We start from the raw sequence: 21,205 nt of genomic DNA, 5'->3' as shown, positions 1-21,205 counted from the left end.
AACTTACATATTTAAGTGCAAACCTTTTCCAAACAAATTGAATGTGATTTGATACACATGCATCGCTTACTTCCAATCTCTCTCTTGAACCTTTTCGAATATAAATTCAAAGTAACTTAACACGTATGCATAGCTTACTTCCACTCACATGTACCCATGCACAAGGTCATAAACCAAGGGATTGGATCAACTCTCTAAATGTCCAAATACTAGTATTATGGCACTAAATCATGCTACCGGTTTGAAGTCACTTTGGATCAAAGTCTTAAGCATTATTAATTACACAATAAGCCAAGCGAACCAATGACCGAATATTCCACAGACACATTTAGTCTGATTTTGTCCCCTTTGAAAATTCAAAATCTCAAAAAAGATCACTTGGGGGCTCCAAACTCTCTCTAGAATCGACAACCATCAAGGCAAGGAGTGCAAAATTTTGACTAAACTAGCTTTCAAGGTGAATGAATTTCACCAATACATTGCAAAACAAACGCTAGGGGTTAATAATCGGGAGGTTTTAAAACATACCAAAACGTTAAGCATGTTTGTGTGAGGGAGATTTTAAAGTAGCAGCATAACAATATTGTATGTTTGTGGGAGGGAAATTTCAAAGTAGCAGCATAACAATATCTCCTACCTCCAGTTTATCACAGCAAATATATATGAGGGCTATGTGATAGTGAGCCTAATGGACAGCCCCGAGGACCTTGAAAGGGGGCGCTCCTCTCATCCCTCAACCAGTTCCAATTCCTATCCTGCCCTATCCACATGTGCACGAACCCTGGAGTATCATCAAAAACCCTAAACAGAGATGCCATCCTGAGACTTACCCAGCTGCGGTATTTGATCTTTAATTCCTTCAGCAGCTTTATTCACGCGAAGGCATTTTATCTCTGCCTTGATGTAAAGCATGCAACAAAAGTTGGTTAAGGCATAATTTTACAGACTGTGTAACGCTGAAACATGCAGCTTGAACCCTAATTTTGCACACTTATTAAAACGCTAAAACATGCAGCATAAACCCTCCAAATAGCACATAAAGCAAATCATGGGATCTATAAATATCCAAGTTACTCTTTCTTACAAGCAATGGTAGAGTCATACGCTTTCATTGAGTAGGGACTTTCTGCAAAGCATTTTAATTCATGCCAAAAGGTTGCTGCCTTTTCATGCAAAAAGGGTTTTAATTGGTGAACTGCCTCAGTATCTCCAACTTGATTGACTCCCCCTAAGTGCCTTGAAGGCTGCTGGCGTAAATTTCTCGAGCTTTCACAGCCCTCTTTAATCCTCTCTGTTTGTTCCAGGGCTATAAACCATAGAGAAAGCACAAACTGCACTAAAACTGTGGGGTCAGAATCAAGAGCAATTGCCTGCAATTCCCGCCGAATCCAGGGCTCCAAGCGCTTCTCAATTCTCGATTTTCTTCCTGGATTGGTTGCAGGCTCCTGAAGTAAGATAACAGGTGATTAAGGAGAGTAAAATGAAATGAACCTAAGGACCATTGCAAGATAACAGGTGATTAAGGGGAGTAAAATGAATTGAGCGTAAGAACCATTGCAACTTCTGTAAGCATACTGATCAGAAAACCAGATGAGATCAGAGACAGAACCTGTTCAACTATAGTCGTCTTTAAAACAGGTGGAACAGCTTTCAGGCCTTTCCTGTAAATACTGCAAGTTGACACATACTCTAGTCAGGAACTCTAAAATTTTGAAGAGCCTTTCAAAAAGGTACTCCAAAAAAGAGAAAATTGAAAGTTTTAGGCAGAGCTTCACAGGTCAAAAGTCAACTCGTTTCATAAAATTTTTTGCTCGACTTATGTTGTGTGAATGTGTTATAGGTGTGAATCCCATTCACCACACCCCACACACACACCACCCACCCCCCACCACACACCCCACTCCCTGAAAATAACAATAATAATAATAAAGCTCCCTAAGAAACGTCCTCTATACCCACACATGTACCCCCTCTTTTTATCTCCCTCCCTCCCTCTCCCCACAGCAGCACTCAGCGCTGAAAAACCCCCTCCCTTTTCCTCTTTGCATCCTGCCTTTATCAGAATCTGAGCAAAAGCATAAACTTGCCAACTGAAGACAAAAAAACCAAAGCGCAAAGTGAAGGCAATGAGGAAAACCAGCACTGATGATAAAGGTGGTTGATATAAGAAAAGCCTCTGCATGTGTCACAGCAAGTTAATGCAGTAACTTGTAAGGGTACTGGGAATGAGAAGACTAAAGCTGACAGAGTCTGACTGACTGAAGCTGCCCAGCTGACAGGCTGTCCTAAGATAAGGCTCATGACCTAAAACAGTGGCACAAAACATGTCAGAGCACATATAAGATAGGCAGAGCCAAAAGAAGAACAATAACAACAAAATGGACAAATTGGACCAAGATGGCGTAAATGATCATCACTGAACAAAGCTCCTAATGTACATTGCTGACTCAAGTGTAGGGCTCGCAAACAGGAGATCACCATGACCATTAACACCCCCTCTCTATGTCTAAACTCCCAAGAAGTGCAATGAGGAAGACGCAAAGGCAATGGAGGAGCCTTCGTTAAAATGTCCATCACATTGTCCATTGTTGGACTACACACCAGTTCAATTCCCAATCCAAGATCAGGATCCTCTTGATTTCCTCTCTCGATCAAATCGGTACCTGAGCTCTACATGCTTCATGCAAGCATGAAACATAGCTATGGGCAAGCTCTCACTATCACAATCAACAACTCTTTATAAAAAAGACTCCCTCTCCATTCATGTATAGGTATATCTTACACCTGGTAAGAAGTTGCACATAAAATTGGCAAATTCTAAGAGCCAATGCTTCAGCCCGTAGACACTGCAATGTCTGCCAATGCTCCATCATAGCCCGCACCATGTCAATCACACTGCGATTCTTCCACTCCAATATGCCATTCTCCTAAGGTGTGCTCATGTTGGCAAACTCCTGGTGTATGCCATGATTGGCACAAAACTGAGCAAGTTTGTGGAAAACAAACTCCCCTTGTGAAGATATGCTAGGGTTTGCACTGAGGAAACACAAAAAGTACGGCCACAACTGAAACATAAAGACTCAAACAGTAATGTGCAAAACTCAAACCCTAAACACAAAACGCAAAACACAAAACACAAAACAAAAACTCAAAACGCAAAAACACGAAATGCCAAAACACAAACACAAACAAAGAAGAAAGAGAACTTTGAAGTGAATGAATCAATGTTGTAAATGAAGGAAAGAATGTACAAGATGCTCGAGGGCAAAGCTGTCCAACAGCCAATGGCTCTTGTGGGAGAGGGTTGAGGAAGGTGTTGATGTGTGTCGTCCACTGGAGACGGATCCCAAGTGCAATAACTACTAGTCAAAGGAAAGGTTGATGAAGAAAAGTGTTGAAAACAAAAAAACCACCTAATGTAGGTCATGGAAGCTCATGAGAGGTACTAGGGGATGAATAGGGTGTCTAACGGGAGTAGGGTTGATAGGGAGGGAAAGTGGAGTACACTTGGGAATGAATCCTAAAGTGCCCGCCAGGCATGCAAGAAGTGTACACAATGGATCCAAATATGGGCATGGGCTGATTGGGCATGAGGAGCCCATGGAGAAGGGATAGGGACACGTGGAGCAAAAGATGGAAATCCTTGCATAGGAGGGACCCGTGGAATGTGTGACGATGCACCATACGCAGAGGATGGAAAGCCTTGCATCTGGAAGGTTGATGAATGGGGATGTGAGTGTCCAAGGGTAGTGAGGGGAATGCCCATCGCAGGCGTCCAAAGGTGAAAAGAAGTGCTCACTTGTGGATATGTGGAAGGCACAATGTTAATGGGTGGCATTCCCCCCAACAATGTACTAGGGTGAAAAGTGAAAGTAAAGTGAGGGCAGGTAGAATATGGTGTGGAGAAAGAGAAAATGCTAGGAGCGGAGACAAAGGATTCAACTCCTAGTGTGCTAGATGTGGAAGTAGAGTATAATCTGAGGTTTTGGAAGGAAGAGAGGAAACCAAGGTGTGGACAGAAATGGGTGGGATGAAACGGATTTGAGAAGAGTGGTTTACATGCTCAAATGAAACAAAAGATGAAGATATACCTGCTAAAAGATATTTGCTTCCAAAGCCCCCTCTATTGACATTCACATACAAAAAATCATCCGGATCCTGCACACCGAAAGGATAAATAGGAGAGGGTTTTGATTCGTATGACTCAAAGGGGTTGTATGAACCTGACACTGGATGTCACGAGAACGTGAAATGTTATTACTTTGCTTGGCATTTAATTATAAGTTAATCAAATGTGCAAATGTGACTTGCACATATGAGGTGCAAGTTAATTGTTTCATCGTGTGAGACCTAGGATCCCGAGATATCAATTGGTGCCAATGACAAAAGCCGTAATAAGCTATGACTAACAAGTACTAGTAGGTGGTATCTAATGTCAAATTTTGGCCTAGACCAATTTATTGGCCACTAATGGCAATGGTGACATTGAGACTAGGCATTAAAAAACAGTCTAGAGGTCAAAAATTGCTCAAGGACGCTTGGGAGACAAATTGGCCTAGCCAATTTAAATTATTGGCTACTAAAATTGTTTTTTTGGAAACTAGAACAATTATTAAATTAATTTTCAATATTAATATTCTAAAAATTAATTTAACAAGCTAGATAATGTTAAAAAATGAGATTAGAAGCCTGCCGCTTGACAACACTTGCCCATGCAAGTGAAAAAGACATTTTTTAGGCTCAAGGGAGAGAGAGTCATTCCAACCTTGTGCAAGCTAAGAGAGAGAGAGAGAAAGCTGCCATAGCTGTTATATTTTCAACCAACAAGAGACTCTCCAAGAGCAAGTGACATGACCTGAAGAGACTGCAACAATAGATGACAGCAGTTTGAGGGCTGTTGCAGCCAAATGACATTATATGTTCCATCAATGGAGATTGCTTTCATGGTTGACTAGACAGTGCAACAGCTGATTTCTTCCATTTTCTCATAATGGAAGTCTGAAATTTCTCTCTCCATGGCATTCTCTCTCATCCTACAGCCATTTCTCAACTCCCCTCAACATTTTTCAAAAATTTGAGTCATCGAGTTGAAAATATTTGAAAATCTCCGCTAAAAATCCTAATTTACAACATATATCAAAATTAGACAACCACCACAAGTGCATGCTCAAAATTGAGGGCCTAGGACTTAAATTCTATTAGCTGAAATTAAAGAATTTTAGGGAGATTCAAGAGGCCAACCAACCAATGCCAATTTGGGGCTAAATTTGTCTTGCAATGAACAAGATGACGGCTAATTCCCCGAGCAAACCAAGGGGTAAATTGGTTTGAAGACTTGCTAGTTAATATTGACAACAAGAGGCACTTGGATTAGAGAAGGGGATCAAAGAATCTCAGTTGTACTCCATCCATTTGCAATAAAAGCTAAAGAAATACCAGAAGGGGCGCCAATTTTGGGGCCAACCAGCTGTCCATTGTCCAAGATTAAAGTGGCAAAGTTTTATGCGAATTAATTCATTGTTGTAGTTAGTGTTAAATCATGTTAGTACAACCCTATCAGAGGAGAAAGGCTAGTTTCAAGGTTCCATCACCGAGATACCATCAAATCCCTTGAATTGGTGGGCCCAAGGCACCTAATTGAAGGTCAGAAGCTTTGCTCTAGTGTTGAAATTGTATTCAGCTGAGCACTACAGCAAGAATGTCTCCAGATAGTGAGATGGGATCAAGCAGCAATGATGCGTCTCATTCTGAAAATGCACATAATGAAGGGAAAAATGCAATCCCTAATCATGGAACACGCTTACAACATGGACAGCAAGCTAATAATGTTGGTTTAGACCAAAATTCGGGTCCTTCTAGGCCTTTAGAAGCCAATGACCAGCAAAAGAAAGAGGAAATTATCTTTAAAGAACTTCGGAACAGCAAGATGCCCTAAAGAAAGAGTAATACAAAAGCATGATGTTCCAAACGTGGGTAGTGGGCATAAGCAAATGATGCTAATGGAGCAATTGATGCCCATGCAAGGCCAACTTGGAAGTGCCAATGCAAAGGCTTTTTGGACAGCAATGCATATATACAATGATGGAGCAACTAGGGTACTTTGGTGGTGGCACTAGTTTCCATGCTATGATGGATCACGAACCACATATGGGGATGTATGGCACAACTCCTTATGGTATACAGCAACCAATGAGTAGTATGTAAGGGCCCCATGCATCAAGGTATGGCTGATAATATGCATAACGGCAATGTTGACATGATGTTGGAACCACGAACACAAAGTTGCAAGTTTGGCAATGCATATATGTAGCCCAGTGTGTTTGGGACTCCTTGTATTAATGTTGGTCATGCAAATGCTTCGTATAGTGCTAGTCATGAGGAAAAATGTAGCTAGCAGTGCTTGCAAGAGGAAAATGCAGCTATTAATGCATGCAATGAATGGAAAGATGTATCTTGGTATGGCAAGTAGTATGCAAACTCCCATGCACAATCACATTGCAATAGTCCAAAGTATGCAAACAAAAATGTTTCCTAATGCATTTGGCGCTCTTAATATGTCAGATACACTTAAGGGTCTAGTCAATTAGAAACAATGTTACATATTAGTTAAGTTGGAATTGCAACAATATGAAAGTTAAAGCATCTCAATGCTTAAGAGAAAAAAACGCCGAGAACTTAGGCTCCTAGTGTAAGTTTTGAGGCAATTAAAGTTAAAGGTAAAGTTTCCGTGTGCTTCTTGTTAAAGCTTCAGCATTGTTTCACCTATGAAAAAATGCAATTAGATAGAGGAGGGTGACCTAGCAAATTATTCTCAATGATGCACTTTACCTTGATGTATTCAGTTAGAGCCGATTTTGAATCGAGCTTTTTCAAGCTCAACAAAGCATAAAAGGTCCAGAGTATTGCCTAATGCTCAATGGGAAGGTTGCATCTCCACTCCCCTAGTGATGGACAGCTCAATTATGTAATGGATCTCGGATGTACTTGGTTTGCATCCAAGGTACTGTGGACATTAATTTTGCCATTGGGATCATTATTCAATGTACTAGTCACTGCGGTTGGTATGCATATGGTATGGTTTGCACCTAGATTCTGAAACTATACATTTGCAAGGTTGTTGACATTTATGGAATACATGGAATATACATTTTCATGTGATGTACATTTGAAAGGCATATTTGGAATATATGGATGGTATGCAATGTGCACTTGCAAGTGATGCAAAAGAAGTACAATTGCAAAAGTTACATGTGGTTTGCAACGGATGTATGCTTTACATGACTATCATGTGGTATATCATTGCTATGAGATGTTGTTTCTACTCAGTTTATGCATTACAATGCCTTAGTGGTCCGAATAGTATTGGGTTTTGGCACATGGATGTTGAGCTAAAAATGCATTAGCTTTACTAAAACAGCCCCAAAACATGCTTAATTAATGAAGAAACCTTGTTTTTTTTTTAAGAAATGCATTTCTAGAGAGTGTCTGTGTCCCGTAAGCACAAACCCACTTTGGAGGGCCCAAAACTTTCTATAAATAAGTATGCTGTCCTCCATTCAGCCCTAATCTCGTTTTTGCAGATTTCAGGTGTTTTCAGCTTGTTGCCCACACCCCTTTCGCGAAGGACATTGCAGTCTCAACTCTCCCTAGCTGTCATCTACAGTCTGGTGCCTGTTTCCAGCCCTCCACCTCCCGTTTGCTGCTGTTTCCAGCCAGGCAACTGCTGCTGACCACCCGTACAGCTGTCGTACAGCTTGCCACATCAGCATATTGCTGCGTTTTCAGGCCCCAGTTGACGCCAGCACAGTTTTCTCTCTCCTAACTACTGTCGCTGCAATTTCCTCTCTCCTCCCTGTTGTCACAGCAGATTTTCTCTCCACTGCCTGCATTTGTTGTTTTCTCTCTCCTCACCTACGTTTTTAGTCTTTCTCTCTCCTCACCTGCGTTTTTAGTCTTTCTCTCTCTAGTATGCTGTCTGCATCAGATCCAGCTATCCATTGTTGCGTTTGCTGGTGTTTGACATTCGGAGGCTGCCTTGCTACAATTCGAGATCCATTCGGAGCATGACACACTCTCCAACTCATTACCCCTACCCTGATCCTTGAGATACAGGAGTTTGAGGTTCGGTATTCATTCACTGCATAGTGTGTTTGTTGCATGAGCATTGTATATTCAGTAGTCATATCATTTCATTTATTCACTGTGTTCATTGTCTCTGAGTTACCCTAACCCTAACTGTATTCTTTTATCAACCCGTGCTTTGTCGTACAATTGTTATTTGTGTTTCTATGTTAGGGTATTTCTATACATGGTATCAGAGCCTGGTACTCTCTGAGAAACCTGTGCTTTGTCGAACAATTGTTATTTGTGTTTCTATGTTAGGGTATTTATTTACATGGTATCAAAGCCTGGTACTCTCTGAGAAACCTAGGCCTTTGATCGAAAAGCTCTTTGCAAAAGCAAAAACAACACTAGGTTCAAATGACTTCGAACACAACAACACCAATTCAATCTCCAAAATCAACTATGCCCAGAACCGAGCGTGAGTGGGCAGATCAGCTTGCTCCACAAAGTTCCAACATGGTGGAAGACACTTCTGACCACACAGAAGAAAAGCTATACAAGCTGTCCACTAAAGAATATAATGTGATCATGGCTTATAGACGAAAAAAGATTGAGGAGCTCGATCGAAGGATTGCCCTTTAAGAGAAGCTACTCAATGAAGTTTGCATGAATTTCTCTCTTTATATATTGCACATAAATCTAATGATATTGCAGGGCCGTCGAGAGCTTCATTAGGGATGGGCCTGTCAAAAGATGACGTACCAGTGAGACAGTAGGGTTTGCGAGGAGGAACACGGAGTGAACTCGACAAACATGGAGAAGAGAAGAGAAGAGAAGAGAGAAGAAACTCTGATGAATGGAATGATGAAGATCTAAATCATGAAGTGAATGTGATACAAGGGAACAAGGGTGTCGTAGCACAAGGAAGATGATGAAGACAGCCACAAACCACGAACCGCAATGTCCTCCTGAAGGGGTGTGAGGGTAGTGGAGAGACTGGAGAGAAGAGGTGACGGACTGAATGAATCAGCCGTGTGGAATGAATGAGAGAGTAGCCTATAAATAGACACAGTCAGTCTAGGATGGCGCCCCTTTTTAAGGCTGCAAACCCTAAACGCAAAACGCAAAACGCAGAAACACAAACTGCGGGTGAAGGGTGAAGGATTTCTCAACACCCCCTCTCAAGCCCAAAAAGGGGAACAAGAGAAAAATGAGGTGGAGATACAATGCTACATGCTGAAGAATACTCATGTAGCAGGTGCCACTTGGACAGTCTCCCTCGTGGGAAAATTGTTCACTTGCCCAAGCGCCCTAGTACAAAGATGATGAAAACATACAATGCATAGGAGGAATGTCGGACTTTGTGTGGTGCCGAGAACCATAAGGATATGCCCGTACTCGATCTCAGGAGGTGACTCCATGCTAACCAAGTGACCAAGGCAAGAAGAGAAGAGAAGGAAGAAGATGTAGAGGATCCTTAAGATCCAAGATTTCCACCGGAAAGGGAACCTGCAATAAAGAACAGTAGACAGAGTGAACTGAAGAAACTGAAATTCAACCTCGAGAGAGAAGCTACTAGCTCCGTGCACCCATGCTAGAAGGAATACGAAGGCCTCGTCACCAAGTCGTGGCTGAACCTCCAAGGTCCTGATCTAGGTGGTACCTAAAGATCCTGGATATCAGTAGAAGAGATGACTGATCGAAGACAGCTACAACCGGTCTATGACTCACATAAAGCGGTAGTTCCTTCAATTAACACCTGGTCTTTACACACACACACATAAACAGAGACCTCACTCCATCCTACACCAGATTGGCCCCGAAGACCGGCACCCCTCTCAGTATTTATTATCAATTAAAAGATAGAAAATTACAAAAATGATAATGTTCCAAAATACATAACCTATGAATAGTTGGTTTTTATCTCTTTTGAGTAAATCCCAGCTGCATAAGAACAGTACAGCATGTCCAGATCAATATCCCTTACTGTCCAGCATGTGCAGAATTCACTGTTCTTATTGTCCAGCACGTGCAAAGTTCACTGTTCTTACGGTTCAACATGTGCAAAGTTCATTGTTTTTATTCAACATGTGCAGAGTTCACTGTTCTTACTTGTCTAGCACTCTGTTCTTACTGTCCAACATGTGCAGAATTCACTGTTCTTACTATTCAGCATGTGCAAAGTTCACTGTTCTTATTCAGCATGAGCAAAGTTCATTGTTCTTATCCAGCATGTGCCGAGTTCACTGTGTCCAATACTTAATGATCCAAATGCAATATTACAGAGAAAACACAGAATTGTACATTCGATGGAATCAATCCATCATGCAAAGCATTTCTTCTGAGAATAGAGAGAGAGTTGATCATAGGAAGCAAGCTCTACCTCCGTGCTTGAGTCAGAGACATAGAAGTGCTCTCCATGGCTGGTTTTTTTGCAGCAATCTGCCCTCAGCTCCTCAAAATTTCATTCTCCCATCTGCCCCTTATGCCTATTACGTTTTTTTTAATGCTCTCTCTCTCTCTCTCTCTCTCTCTCTCTCTCTCTCTCTCGGGAATTTGTGCCACATGGCATACATGTAACAATTTTCTCGTTTAAACCTTCCAGTCTAAAATTCTCCATGATCGGTGCAAATTTTGACCTCGGCAATTCTCGTACAAAAACGAAGACAATGACGCGAACACATTCTGGAGTCCAAAAATAGTAACTCCCTAAATTTTAGGGATGGTGACCCCTGCATTCCTCAAGTTTTTCTGAGCAACTTTTATCATTGCAACCACATCAAAAAGTGTAATGTAGCTCAGTTACAGTGACTTTTATTTCGTGAGCATTCTCACATATGCATCTTCTGTCTTGGCCAGGCTCATTGTCCTGCACCATCTCCAGTGGCTAAGCACACAGTCCCAAACCACTGGCATTCTATTCTTCAGTGCCCATTCAATATGGAACTGGTCCTAAGACTCAAACAACCATTAGTCTAATTTGTCCCAATGGCTACCTCTTCTGGCCATGCAAAGATCCCGGCTTATTCCAAGAGAACTCTGGGGGTAAAAAGCAACAGTAACAAAAGAAAAAATAATAAAATATTTATATAAGTAAATAAGAAAAGCAATTGTAAAAAGTATCACCACCTTGTGACAATAGCCACCCCAAGAAAGTAGAGGATGAGTGAAGAACTTCATGTGGAGTAGGTTCCTCCTCTGAGGTGGGAGATGGAGGGGCCCCCCCTAAAGTCAAAGAAAAAGTAGATGCCCCCTCTGAGGGCAAAGAAATAACATCCCCCTCTGAAGTAGATAGGGAATCAAAAAATTCATGAATCACGGACTCCGAAATGTCTGATGACGAAGAAAGTGCCGCCGTCGTACCAAAGAAGGTATCTGGGGTGCCGAAGAGCTCCCAAAGATAGCCTCTTGAACCTGAGTAATCAAGGGTGGGAAAGGGTGGGGCTCAAAATGAGCAAGAAGTGGGCAACAATCGATGTCTCTCAGTGGAGCAGACTAGGTAGCCGAAGAAGAGGAAGGAGTTGAGCAACCACCGTCTCTCGAAGGAGCGGACTGACGAGGAGACGGTATCAAACAATCACTGTCTCTCGATGGAGTGGACTGCAGATCCGTAGGTCGTGGAAGCCACTGTACCTGAAAATAAGTGGAAGAAGATTGCCGCTAGCATTGCGACAATCTCCAGGAGGTCATAGCGCCAGTCGATCCTCTATGTGCTCAAAAGGACTTAGTGCACATCGCATACGTCTTATTGCCTTGAGCATAGTACTCTAATAGCCGATGCAGAACGATCTCTGTGGCCCAGAAATGAGGGGTGGCACAAGGAGTGCCTGGTGGAAGACGCATATACTCCGGGGGGTGGGGAGCAAAGGTCGAAGTCGGCAAGCATCGGTGGTGTGTCCGGTGATGCCACAATAGGAGCACCCAGTAGTCTGGTCATCTGTTGGTAAAGAAGCCATGGATACCAGTGTGCCTTGCTGAAGAAGGAAGAGGTCAGCCACCATGAACCACGAACCACAATGTCCACCTCAAGGGGTGTGAGGGCAGTATGAAGCACGAACCGCAATGTCCGCCTCAAGGGGTGGGAGGGCAGTGGAAGGGCTGAAAGTGAGCTGCCAGTGGGAGGAGGATGCGATCAGCAATAAGAGGTTGCAACCTATAGAAAAACACAAGTGAGGAGAGAGAAAGACTAAAAACGCAGGAAAAAACAGCAGCAGCAGTCAATATGCTGAAATCAGCTCCGAACAGTGCGTGATAGGCTGGAAACAGGCACCAGACTATTATAGACAGCAATGGCCAGCTTGGACCGCAATGTCCTCCGTGTCTGAGGTGTGGGCGGCAAGCTGAAATACCTGAAATCCGCAAAAACGAGATTGTTTTCTGAATGGAGAGTGATCAGCAACAATCGCTCTGCTGTAAACAGCTGAAAACTGCGGGTGGAAGGTTGGAAACAGGCGCCAGACTGTAGATGATAGCAAGGGACAGCTAAGACTGCGATGTCCTCCGCGAAAGGGGTGTGGGCAGCAAGCTGAAAACACCTGAAACATGCAAAACTTCAACATTTTGACCTAGCGTCAGAGCGATGGGCACACTTGACTGACCATTATGCGGCTCGAGATAGGACCCGTCGTGTAAATCTTAACCACGAGCTTCAAAATTTCAAAATCTCTGACCAAGATGACTTGAAAGTCAAGTTGGTGAGTATTGGCGTCTTCTTGCCGAATTCTCCACTACAAGGACTCCCAAGTTCTCTAACGATCAGGTCACACTCCATCCCAATGCTTCTTGCCAGGGGTTGCCATGTATCTGCTAACCACTCCCACTACAAAGGCAATGTCGGGACGTGTAGCAACCATAGCATACATCAAACTGCCAACAGCTGAAGCATATGGTATCTTGGCCATTTCAGCCTTCTCATCATTAGATATAGGGCTGTCCTTTGCACTAAGTTTCACATATGCAGGCAATGGAACCCCAATTGTTTTCTCCCCCTCCATATTGAAACGCTGCAAAACTTTGGAGATATACTCCTGCTGAGATAGATAGAGTAAGCCTTTCGATCTTTCTCTGAGTATTCGCATGCCAAGAATGTGATTTACATCACCAAGATCCTTCATGTCAAAGCTGCCATGAAGACTTTGCTTCAGTGAGTCCAAGGCATGAGTATCCCTGCCAGCAATCAGCATGTCATCAACATACAAAACCAAGATAATCAAGCTGCCATCTACTGCCTTCTTGGTGTACAAGCAGTGATCAACTTGACTTCTATGAAAGCCTTGGGACTGCATGAATGTATCAAATTCATGATACCATTCTCTTAGTGCTTGTTTCAGCCCATACAAACTCCTTTTGAGTTTACATACCATTTTTTCATTCCCTTGTTTAACAAACCCTTCAGGCTGCTGCATATCTATGTCTTCATGCAGATCACCATGTAAAAACGCAGTCTTTACATCCATCTGTATGAGCTCCATATCCTCAACTGCAATCAAGCCCAAAATGGTTCTCAATGTAGTCATCTTGACTACAGGAGAGAAAATCTCATCAAAGTCAATTCCATGCTCCTACTTCTACCCTTTTGCAACCAATCTTGCTTTGTACTTTGGTAAGAAACCAAAAGTGACCTTCATCTTGTAAACCCATTTGCATGGAAAGGTTTTCTGCCCTTTAGGCAACTGCATCAAGTCCCAAGTGCCATTTTTTTCAAGAGATTCCATCTCTGACAACATGGCTTTATACCATTTCTTGCTGTCCTGTCTGTCCATTGTTTCCTTGAAGTAAGATGGTTCACCGCAATCTGTCAACATGACATAATCAGCCACATTAATTGCACCAGGAACAAACATGTCAGGTTGTCTAGTAGCCCTAGACAATCTTCTAACCCAATGGTCATTGTTTGCTGGCTGTTCCTGCAAATTTCCATTTTCAGCATGCTGTCCTGGCTATTCCTGCACATGTAATGGCTCATTTTCATGGGCAATAGCTGGCTAATCATTTCCAGCATCATTTCCTGCATTTACAGGTTCATTTATAGCAAGTATTTGCTGCTGTACAACGGGCACATTTTACTGTCCAAAGGTTATTTCTTCCCGAAATACAACCCTACGAACCTCCTCAATCTTTTCGAGCTGTTTATGCATGCAATCTTCCCGAAAGATAACGTCATTGCTGCGTACTACTTTCCTTTTCTCGGGATCCCACAATTTATACCCCATTTCACCCTCATCACCATATCCTAGGAAAATGCATTTACAGAACTTTGACTTAAGTTTGCTGCATTTTTCTTTACAAATGTGCACAAAAGCCTCGCAGCCAAACACTTGTTTGGTGACTAATTAATTAATGAACAGCTATCATAACAGACTCTGCCCAAAAACCATGGGGTAATGCAGCATGAGACAGCATCGTACGGACCTTATCCTGTATGGTCCGATTCATACGCTCTGCAACTCCATTTTGGGGCGGATTATGAGGGGCAGTGAGCTCCCTCTTTATCCCTTTGCTGTCACAAAATGCCTAAAAGGCCTTGGACATATATTCCCCAACATTGTCAAAGCGAAGACACTTAAGTGTCTTATCTGTCTGATTTTCAACCAATGCCAAGAATTTTTTAAACTTGTCAAGCACTTCATCCTTGCTACGAATAGGGTAAGCCCATACTTTCCGTATAGCATCATTGACAAAGGTGACAAAATATTTATTTTCCCCTAAAGATAATCCTAGCATTTGACATCCATCCGAATGTACTAACTCTAGAGGAGAAGATTTCAAAGAAAGAGACTTTTTGTGAGACGTCTGTGCATGTTTGCCATAAATTCAATGATCACAATGCTCAAAATCAGTATAACAAAAACAAGGCAAGTAACCCAAACGAGAAAGCACTTTCATTCCTGTTTGACTCATGTGTCCCAACTGGCCATGCCACAAAGAAACGCTTGGCTGCTGGGTCACGGCAACAACATGGTCACGCACACTAGGTACATGAAGTGGATACAAAGTATCACTCTTGCAACCTCTGGCAATAACCCTAGATCCCTTACAGATCTTCCATTTTCCATCACCAAAGGTGGTATGAAAACCATCATCATCTAGCTGCCCTGTGCTAATCAAGCTCTTCTTGAGCTGAGGTATATGGCGTACATGTTGAAGTGTAAAGACAAAGCCATGCTGAAACTGTAACTGCACACTGCCAATACTTGCAATCTCACATGCATAGTTGTCCCCAAGATGGACAACACCATATCGACCCCCTGTATAGGCGGAGAACCAATCACGATGAGGGGTGACATGAAAGGAAACACCTGAATCGAGAATCCAGGTATACATGTCATCATCTGTATCTGCAAGTAAAGCATGTGCACCAAAGTGTGACGAGACAGAGTATGTCACTTCCACTATCACTGTCATGAGTGACTACATTCACCTCTTCAATTTTTACATTGCTCTTATTAGGCTAGCTGTCCTTCTTCTCTTCCTTGCTATCATCTGTTTCTTGCCTTTTCCTTTCTCTTTCTTCCATTTGTAGCAGTCACGTTTAAAGCGACCCTTCTTGCCACAATGATGGCATTCAACATCTTTGCCACGTGATTTACTGCATCCCTTGCCATCATATTTGCCCTTTTGCTGTGATCTACCCCTAGTATGCAAAGCACTGGAAGACTTACTGGATGCATTGTTCAAACGATTCATCTCTTCCATAAGTAGAGCACTCTCTACATCAGCATACAAAAGGATCACATTAGAATGGCTCATAGCAGCCCTGAATGTATCCCAACTCTCTGGTAGAGTGCAAAGCAAGAAAGTAGTCTTAAATTCCTCATCAATCATGAACTTCAAGGCGCAGCTGGCTGAAAATGGAGTTAAACTCACTCAAGTGAGTAGACATTGCTGTACCTTCTTTCATACGCAAATCCATAAGCTTTTTCAGCCAATACACTTTGCTTGCAACACTCTTTTGTGCATACAGTTCTTCCAGTCTAGTCCATATAGCATATGCAGAATCCAAACCTTCAATGTTGAAGAGTAAGGCATAGAAAATCGATAGCTCTATGGTTGGGCGTGCAAGCTCATTCAACTCATCCCAATCGTCCTGATCCATGTCTGCAGGCTTTGCCCCTTTGGTTTTGATCAGCTTTTCCTGTTTCTTTTGTACCAGGATATTGTAGCACTGTTTTTGCCACACTGCAAATTTATGTGCGCCTTCAAGCTTTTTTATGTGCATCAAATTACTGCTGTCATTGCTGCCAGCCATGATTTTCAACCCAAATGTAACCAAAAAACCAGCAAATGCAGGCCCAAACTGTCACCCAAGTGACCAAGGTACAAACAAGTACCAATCAGCAATAAATGACCACGCAGAAGTACAGATTTCAGATCTGTAATTACGTTTTCAGAAGCACCAAACCAAGTGCTACAGCATTATCCAACTGATTACAGCTGTTCCAAGGGCATGTGCATCACATTACAAGAGAAATCCCAAAATTTAAGCTGCAATTTCTGTTGTACATGTACCCACGGGCATTAAATTTGACACGAACGGTCAAAAGCCCCAAAATTTTGTGCTCAAAGCATCAAACACACATTTGCATTTCCTCTATCATGCATAGAACAAGCCAGTTTTGCCAAAATATAGCAATTTCAGCAAAAACCCCAAATTTTACGAAGTGTTGATGTCGACAGCCAACGAGCACCCTTTGTTCGATGCGCTATCCTCTCTAGGGTGATCACTTGGGCTCCCTTGGTAAGATAACCATTGCCTTTGTAGTCTTAGTAGGCCACTGGGCAGCCGACGCGTACCCTTTGTCCGATGCTCTGGCTGCTTTGGGGTGGGACGCCTTGGGGTAAAATATAAAGAAAAAGGGCTTGGCTGGCCTTCTTTGAAACCAGCCTTCCTTCTTGGAATTGGCGGTGATAACCTGATTTAAGAGTTAATTACAGCAATAAATAAATGCACATAAAATGAAATACACACTTTACCATAACATTCTTGGACAATAGACACCCTGTTGGCCCCAAAATTGGCACCCCTAGCAGTATTTCTTTAGCTTTCATTTAATTGGAAGGGGTACAACTTGAGATTCTTCAATCTCCTCCTGCTAACCAATTGCTCTTGCTGTCATAAATGACCAGCAAGCCTTTTGGGTCATTTGCCCCTTGATTCACCCAGGACTTCTTCTCCAATTTGACCCTTGGCTGGCCAAATGCTGCCCCAAATCAATTTGGGATGTGCTGGCTCCTGAAATCCTTGACAATCTTCAATTATCAGTTTGCTAATTTCAGTCCCTTGAGCCTTCAATCTCTGGCACAGATCCCAAGGTGGCTGCTAAACCCTAATTTTTGCTGTGAATTAGGGTTTACTGCAGAAATTACAAATCAGTCCACCAAAAATGGCTGAAATCTCCTCCAAATGGCTAAGAATTGCTAAGAATGGCTGAGCATAGGCTGAAGAAGATGAGAGAATGCTGTAGAGAGAGAGAATTTTGAGATTTGTCGCGAAGAACTGATCAAAATCAGCTGCTGCCTTGCTGTACCAGCCCCAAACGGATGCACCAACAACAATAGGAGCATCAAAGACTGTGATCTTCAAGAGAAAGTGCATCAGCAGCAATTGCCAGCTTCCCAAGGTCAAGAATATGCAATCTCCATCACCAAAATGGTCTCCAATGGCTGGGAAATGACCCCAAAAGCTGGTAGCCACAATCCAACACCTCTTTTCAACAGCTCCAAAATTAAAAAACGAGATTCCCCTCTCCGTTCAGCCCTATTTAGCCTTTCCCCCACTTGCATGGGAAAGTTTGCCAAGTGGTAGCTTTCTTAATCCATTTTCAGTAATTTCGAGCCATTTAATTAATTCTGAAAATTAATTCAACCCTTAATCCATGCCCAAAAAATTGACCTTGCCCATCCAAAAATTAATTGGCTAGGCCATTTGCAACCCAAAGTGGTCCCATGCATTAATTGACCCTTGGACAAGTATTAATCCATTAATTAATGCCTAGTCCTGTCAGAGTGCAGCGGTGCGGAAGCGTAGGACTGAGAGAGAGAGAACGCAGAGAGAGAAGAGAGAGAAAGAGACAGTGGACGATGAAGATCTGCTGTATAAAGAATGCTGAATACAAAGATATGCAGATATATACACAGGCGCAGTGTGCTGGACTGCGTGTCTCCACCTCGACAATGCAACCTGCTGTCCACCTCGAAGTCCGCTGCAGTCTGCACTGTCTGCTGTCTGAAATCTGCGAACAGAGACGGAATCTGCGCGTCTCACCGGTCTGTAATCTGCGAGCAGCGAAGTGTACCAGACTACTGAAAGTGCCAGGTATAAATAGCCGAGAAACCGAGGGAAATAGGGCGCCAGAAATGGCCAGGCGGCTGCATCCGACTGGCTGCTGCAGGTCGGACTGCCACGTGGCAGTCCGACTGCACCAAACCTGGCCAGCTGCCTTGATCTGATCTGATCTCTAACACCCCCTCTCAGAGCCTGGGCAGGGCAGAAGCCTGAGGGATCTGGAATGTCGCCGAAGTAGAGCCTGAGGAAGCGCCTTCGTAAACAAATCCGCAAGATTGTCCTCCGTCTTGCAGTACTCCACAGTGATGGTCTCATCCACAAGCTTTTCTCGGATGAAGTGGTATTGGATCTCTATGTGCTTCATCCGGGCATGAAAAACAGGGTTCCTTGCCAAGGCAATGCAACTCTCATTGTCACATCGCAGCAATGTAGGACGAGTCTGGGGGTACCCAAGCTCCTCCAATAATCGCCGAAGCCACACAACCTCGCAGGTGGTGGAAGACGCGGCCCGATACTCCGCCTCAATAGACGAAAGGGCTACCGTGGGCTGCTTCTTGCTACTCCATGAAATAACACCTGCACCAAAAGTAAAACAGTAACCTGTAGTAGACCGCCTGTGGTCCACGTCACCGGCCCAATCCAAGTCGCTCCAACCTGCAAGTACAAGATCTGAACCATCTGTGCCTGCGGGGTAATGAATCCCTAAATCAGACGTCCCCCTCAAATACCGAAGTATCCTCTGAGCAGCCTGCCAATGCACCGTCTTAGGTTCACTCATGAACCCTACCAAGAGCCCAACAGCAAAACATAGATCAACCCTCGTGTTGAGAAGCCAAATCAAGGACCCAATCAACTGTCGATAGCGGGATGCATCCGCCAAAGGAGAAGCTGAATGGGAAGTGGCCTTCCAGTTCGGATCCATAGGAGTAGAGAGGGCCCGACAATCCTCCATCTCAAAAGACACCAAGAGCTCCTGTACATATCTCTGTTGAGAGATAAAGATCCCCCTCTGAGACTGATAAATCTCATGGCCCAAAAAGAAATGGAATAGACCCAAGTCCGTCATCTCGAACGTCCGATGTAAAGCTGACTTCGTCTCCTGGACCTGTTGTGCATCATCACCTGTGACAATCAAATCATCAACATATAAGACAAACAGCACACAACCATCCTCGGAAGTGTGTACATACAGCTGCGGATCGGCCTTGGACCGCCGATATCCCAACTGAGATTGGAGGAACGAATCAATCTTCTCGTTCCATGCACGCGGAGCCTGCTTGAGGCCATACAAGGCCTTCTTCAACCTGTAGACTTTCCCATCGGAAGATCCAAAGCCTGGAGGCTGCTCAACATAGATCTCCTCCTTCAAATCACCATTGAGGAAGGCCGACTTCACATTCAACTGATAAACAGGCCATCTCCTATGGCCAGCCAAAGCAAGAACAGCTCTAATGGTCGCCATACGAGCTGTGGGGGCAAAAGTGTCATGACAGTCAATCCCGGGGCGCTGTGCAAAACCTTTAGCAACAAGGCGAGCCTTGTGCTTATCCAAAGTACCATCACTTAGGTATTTGGTCTTGAAGACCCACTTGACTCCAATCACCTTCTTCTTCGGGGGGCGAGGCATGAGTGACCAAGTGCCATTCCTCTCAATAGCCTCCAACTCGACTTCCATAGCTTTCTTCCATGGTGCGGACTGTAAAGCCTCCTTCACGGAGGTGGGCTCTCGATCCTGCATAACACGGGCCATCAAACAATAGTTGGAGCAAACAAGCTCCGTAGAATGTGCCTGGTGCCGCCGTGACCGCCGCGGACCATCCTACGGCCCCCACTCCTCAGGAACCCCCTCGATCCCTGAATCACGGAGTGTGTCACGGGCCCAGCGAGGAGGAGGCCGAACCTCCCCTCGTCTTTCTCCATCAGCAGAAGACTCTGGAATATCCAACGGCGGTAACTCCTCAGAGGTGTCCGGTGGAACAGTAGACTCTGTGTCAGAAACAGAATCATAATCAAAAGGCACGGGCTCCAGTGGAACTGTCGAAGGAGCCCAACTCTCCCCTGGATCTCCAAGAACGGGATGCTCCTCACCCGTTGAAGCAGCCGGAACCTCCACAAACCGCACATCACGGCTAGTGTACACATCCCGCTTGACGGGATCATACAGTCGATAGCCTTGGGACTGGGAGCTGTAGCCAACAAATACCTGTTTGCGGGAAGCTGCTTCAAATTTATCACGGTGAGCCTTGGGAATGTGAACATAGGCATCACACCCAAAGACCCGAAAGTAAGAAACATCTGGCTTCGTCCCAAAATAAGCCTCAAATGGGGTCATCCCTTCCACGGCCGAAGTAGGGGATCGATTAAGGATGTGGACTACAGTAGCCACAGCCTCGGCCCACAGAACCTGAGGGATCTGGCGGTGCTCCATCATGGTGCGCGCCATCTCGATCACACTGCGGTTCTTCCGTTCAAGGATACCATTTTCTTGAGGAGTGTTGGTATTGGCAAACTCCTGGTGAATTCCTCTATCTGCACAAAACCGAGCAAACTCATTAGAAACAAATTCACCTCCCTTGTCGGATCGCAAGGTCTTCAGCTTCCGGCCCGATCGGTTCTCCTCAAAGAGAAGCCAATCCTTGAAGTGCGAGAAAGCTTCTGACTTTAGTGCCAAAAAATAGGCCCATGTCATCCTACTGTAGTCATCCACGATCAGCATGAAGTATGAGCTCCCACGCAGGGACTCATTCCTCATAGGGCCACATAGATCCGTAGATACTAGCTCCATCGGTGAAGTAGACCGCCGCGAAGCGGTATGGGGAATGGCATCTCTATGTTGTTTCCCCCGTATGCAAGAGA

The 21,205-nt window shown here is 43.9% G+C and overlaps 1 protein-coding gene across 1 annotated transcript in view; it reads right to left on the bottom strand.

Moving 5' to 3' along the window:
* Nucleotides 1–1,031: 1,031 nt before the first annotated feature.
* LOC148018813 (uncharacterized) overlaps nucleotides 1,032–21,205 on the bottom strand; it is a 30,992-nt gene continuing 10,818 nt past the window's right edge. Inside the window, exons 3-4 of the mRNA XM_087660763.1 lie at nucleotides 1,610–1,670; nucleotides 1,032–1,445 (exon numbers count right to left, since the gene is read on the bottom strand). Coding sequence (XP_087516889.1) covers nucleotides 1,071–1,445; nucleotides 1,610–1,670 — 436 coding nt within the window. The 3' untranslated portion in view covers nucleotides 1,032–1,070. The remainder of the gene's footprint in view (nucleotides 1,446–1,609; nucleotides 1,671–21,205) is intronic.

Source organism: Lygodium microphyllum, chromosome 20, assembly GCF_053477565.2.
Source record: "Lygodium microphyllum isolate KBCC chromosome 20, Lygodium_microphyllum_v1.1.10, whole genome shotgun sequence".
Taxonomy (NCBI): domain Eukaryota; kingdom Viridiplantae; phylum Streptophyta; class Polypodiopsida; order Schizaeales; family Lygodiaceae; genus Lygodium; species Lygodium microphyllum.
Note: the sequence above shows the minus strand (reverse complement) of the source record. Positions and strands in the feature narration are given on the sequence as shown.